This window comes from Limulus polyphemus, unplaced genomic scaffold, assembly GCF_000517525.1.
Source record: "Limulus polyphemus unplaced genomic scaffold, Limulus_polyphemus-2.1.2 Scaffold300, whole genome shotgun sequence".
Classification (NCBI taxonomy): Eukaryota; Metazoa; Arthropoda; class Merostomata; order Xiphosura; family Limulidae; genus Limulus; species Limulus polyphemus.
The window spans coordinates 357,939-362,305 of record NW_013665910.1 but is presented as its reverse complement, the minus strand read 5'-3'; the positions used below and the strand labels follow the sequence as shown (position 1 = coordinate 362,305).

At 34.8% G+C, this 4,367-nt stretch overlaps 1 protein-coding gene across 1 annotated transcript in view; it reads right to left on the bottom strand.

The window, feature by feature from the left end:
* Positions 1-4,367, bottom strand: part of LOC111085268 — a 112,418-nt gene that overhangs the window by 41,976 nt on the left and 66,075 nt on the right. Inside the window, exon 4 of the mRNA XM_022383021.1 lies at positions 2,672-2,862. Coding sequence (XP_022238729.1) covers positions 2,672-2,862 — 191 coding nt within the window. The remainder of the gene's footprint in view (positions 1-2,671; positions 2,863-4,367) is intronic.

Below are 4,367 nucleotides of genomic sequence, written 5' to 3'. Positions count from 1 at the left end.
GATATATTATAATTCTTATTTATTTATTTTTTATTTTTTTAATTACACTAATGAAATATGTAAATAACCATGAAGTAATGTGACAAGGGGGAAAGTATAAAATAGTCTTGTAAGTTACTCCTGAGGATGACGTAGATTACGTCGAAACGTAGTTGTAGAGCAATATTTTAAAGTGGAAGCCGTACAGCTTCACTAAAGTTTTTATTGTGTAAATATAAAACATTGTTTTTTATTATTTATTATAATTTAAAAAAAGTGAAAGGACTTGTTTATTTGTTTATGACAAATATTTAAATCTTTTAAGACTATCTGCCGCCATTCCTAAATTTGAATTACTGACCAGAGAAATAGCAGCCGACAAGAAGCACCCAACGCCAATTCTTGGGCTACGTTTTACGTACTTTGCGTACTACACAGTTTACGAATATCACATTATAACGCTCCAATGCTAAAAGAGCGAATATGTTCGGCGCCTGATTTCGATCCAGTGACCCACAGATGGTGAATCGAGTGCCCTAACCATCGAATGAAAGAAAAACAATTATTATTTACGGTGTGTTTGCTATGTTATCATCATCTGCTTTTCTAGTGATATGTCATGTATTTGAAAACATTTTCTAAAGACCGTCGTTTCTGGAAATTAAACAATGCAGTCCACATCCTTCAAACATGGACATTTCGGAAAACTAAATAACGTGCTCGATATCCTATAAATACAGTCATTTCGAGAATGTACTTTATATCCTACAGAGTCATTTTAGGAACTTAAACAACGTATTCAATCTACTATAGAAACACAATAATTTTGAAAAATTACACAATGTGATCGACAACCTACAAGTACGGCCATTTAGGGAAATTAAACGTCTTATTAACACAGTCATTTCAGAAAGCAAGACAATGTGATCAATATTCTATAAACATATCCATGATGGCAAAATAAACAACGTAATAGATATTCTACAAACACAGTCATTTCGGAAAGCCAAACAACATGACTGATATCTTAAACACCATGAAAAATATCAAGGAGTTGAATCTGAAGTCTCTGACTCTAACTGAGATCAAACACGCTGTAAAAACAAAATGATGAGTAATCTTTATTTGCAAAACGATCAAATACAAACGAGTACAATGGGCGCTAAACAGGGCTTCTACTGACAATCTCTTTGACTTTAAACTGGTAGTTTGTAAAAAGAATGACATTATTTTACAGACTAAGAAAGCACACCATCATATACAAAATTCTATGATGATATCCCTCTCAGTGAACATGTACTATCCAAGTCATGGATAACCATTTCAATAAGAAATGAAGGAGTACAAATGATAGACGTATCACCTGATCTCCCAGTGGAAAAGATCACAGTCATTTATATAGCGTGCAGTATTATTCAGCAATCTCTCCCAGAAGAAGGCGCATGTGAGACTAGTGTGGAATGACTCAGAAAAATAAGTAGCTAAAAAGTAAAGGAAGTTGGCCACATTCCTTGACTAAAATTCCGTTCTCAAAACTATAGAAAGAGCTAGAAGCGTGTACGTGGGAAAAAATTTAAAACATCTAGATGAACATGAAACATCCGCCTTATTAAACCGAGATGGGAAATGCTAAATATGCTTTGCGTACTACACAGTTTACGAACATTACATATTCCAAACTTATGCTATCTCTATTAAGAAGGTCTTGACACAATGTTACGCATTGAAAGTTATTTACATGCTAACTGTCGGTCAATTGACGGTTAAGTAGTGTAGTACCTAATAATGTATGTTAAAAACATTCGTATTCCAGTACATATTTTAAATTTACATGGAGATGATGACACTAGTATACCACAACAATTGACGGTTAAGTGATGTAGTACCTAATAATGTCTGTTAAAAACACCGTACTCTAGTATATATTTTAAATTTACATAGAAATGATGACACTAGTATACCACAACAATTGACGGTTAAGTGATGTAGTACCTAATAATGTCTGTTAAAAACATCCGTACTCTAGTATATATTTTAAATTTACATAGAAATGATGACACTAGTATACCACAACAATTGACGGTTAAGTGGTGTAGTATCTAATAATGTCTGTTAAAAACATTCGTACTCCAGTACATATTTTAAATTTACATGGAGATGATGACACTAGTATACCACAACAATTGACGGTTAACTGGTGTAGTACCTAATAATGTCTGTTATAAACATTCGTACTCCAGTACATATTTTAAATTTACATGGAGATGATGACACTAGTATACAACAATCTTGAGTTATCAAATATTCTTAGTTTATTCGTTTGTTTGTTTAAAACGCAACGCTGTTCGATGACTTATCTGTGTTGTTTCCGCCGCAGGGACCGAGCCCCGAAATTTAGTGTTATAAGCCCTCAAGCTTACCTCTGATCCACCATAGGAGAATGGGCAACTAATATCAGAAATAATAGTATATTTCAGTATGTTTATTTAAACTATGATATTGTCTTTTCAGAAACACTTAATAACTCATGTTATGAGATTATTATCAAATTACTGGATTTATGATCAAATTAAAAGTTCCATTGTCATGATAAAACAAACAATAGGAGATTAATCAAAGACTATCAAAACAAAGAAAAAGCTATTCATTATCATGAATGAATATTATTATTAAAGTTTTATGGTAAACGTACTAGTTCTTTACTATATCCAGGTTCTTCAGCACTGCCAGGCAGAGCAGACATGGTCCTTGTTCTTTCTGGAGGCGCGGTAGATGGTCTAAATCCAAAAGCTGGCACTGGAGGGCGCGGCGGGGCTCTGTACGGAGGAGGGACTTTAGTTGGCTTGGGTGGCAAAGCTGGTTTGATTTCATTAGAACATGTTCCTGGAAATATACAAAACACAATTTTTGTAAATAATCAACTGGCGGCGAATTTTGTCAATAAGACAAAATGCTTTTAGTTTTAAATAAAATATTGTTATACCAGATGTCTCAAAATAATTTATATTTTGTTCATTTTGCATTTTTTATTTTATTTTATAGGTGTAACTGATTGTTATCGTTAATTAAACTACCGACAGACGCCAGGCTGATTGGCTACCTTTAACGGGTTCAAACATTTTACCTATCTATAACATGTAACTTAAATTCGTTACTGTTGTTTTTTGTAGTATAACAAAAACGTTTGCTGTGTTTTCCTTAGATAACAGATGTCAATAACTTTAGTCAGTATAATAATGATGTCCGAGCAGTTGATTTAAACTGTGCCTACAAAAGATCACTTACTTTGGAATTAAGATGCCCATAAAAACAAGAACTATTAATTTAAAATTGCAATCTTTGAACGAATGATGCTGTTTCGAATAATTTTGAAAGTACAATGTTAGAGTTCGTGATAAAAGAAAGGATGGTGCTTGAAACCGTGTTAATTATTCGTACATTTGCTTATTTTGTTACAAACCGATTTGAAGAACCACTGGGAATTATAAACACTCATTCATATGAACATTGTGCAGTTTCCTTAGTTTTGTTATTAAGGCTCCTCAAAAAATAAAAATAAAATAAATAAATATATACACACCGTGGTCACAAGTAAATAGACAACACCTTTTCAGAAAAAAATGAAAATTTTCAGTCATATTCACATGAATTGATATATTTATAATTTAATTACTAGCTAGTAGATCTTCCTTTCGCTTCGTGGAGTTCGATGATCCTTTGGGGCATCGTGAGAATCATCTCGTCAATTTTAGATTGTGGTATTTTTGCCCACTCTTGCTTCAAAACTTGGAGTAGATCGCTCTTCGAAATTGGTTTTTTTTTGTTGTTTCTTGACTTGCCGGTCGAGTATGGCTCAGAGGTTTTCGATGGGATACATGTCAGGAGGTTGGCTCGACCAGGGCAACTTCTGGATACCATTTTCTTCCTGCCACTTTTGGGTGTTTCTAGCAGTGTGACACGGTGCTCCATCTTCCTGGAACAACGTTGTCCACGAAACCCGAGGAATAAAGTGGCAAGAGTCCTTCCTCCAATATTTCGACGTATTTCGCAAAATTTATGTTGCCAACGCACTCCACTAAGCTCGATCTCTCTCCAAACCATCACGCTGAAACCACCATGCTTCACAATTGGCTGCAATCTGTTGAGCCAAAACTCTTGGTGAGGCATTCTCCAGACCCATATCCTTCCACTGTCCGAAAATTGAGCGAATCTTGATTCGTCTGAGAACAATACGGTCTTCCAAAAGTCCAGAGGCTTGGTCATCATATCATTTGCCCACTTCTTACGTCTGACTATGTTGGCAGGTCTTAATAAGGGCTTCCGTCTAGCTGCTCTGCAATGATAACCCCAATCTGTGGAGAATCCCACCAACTTTGGCCACTTCTGCA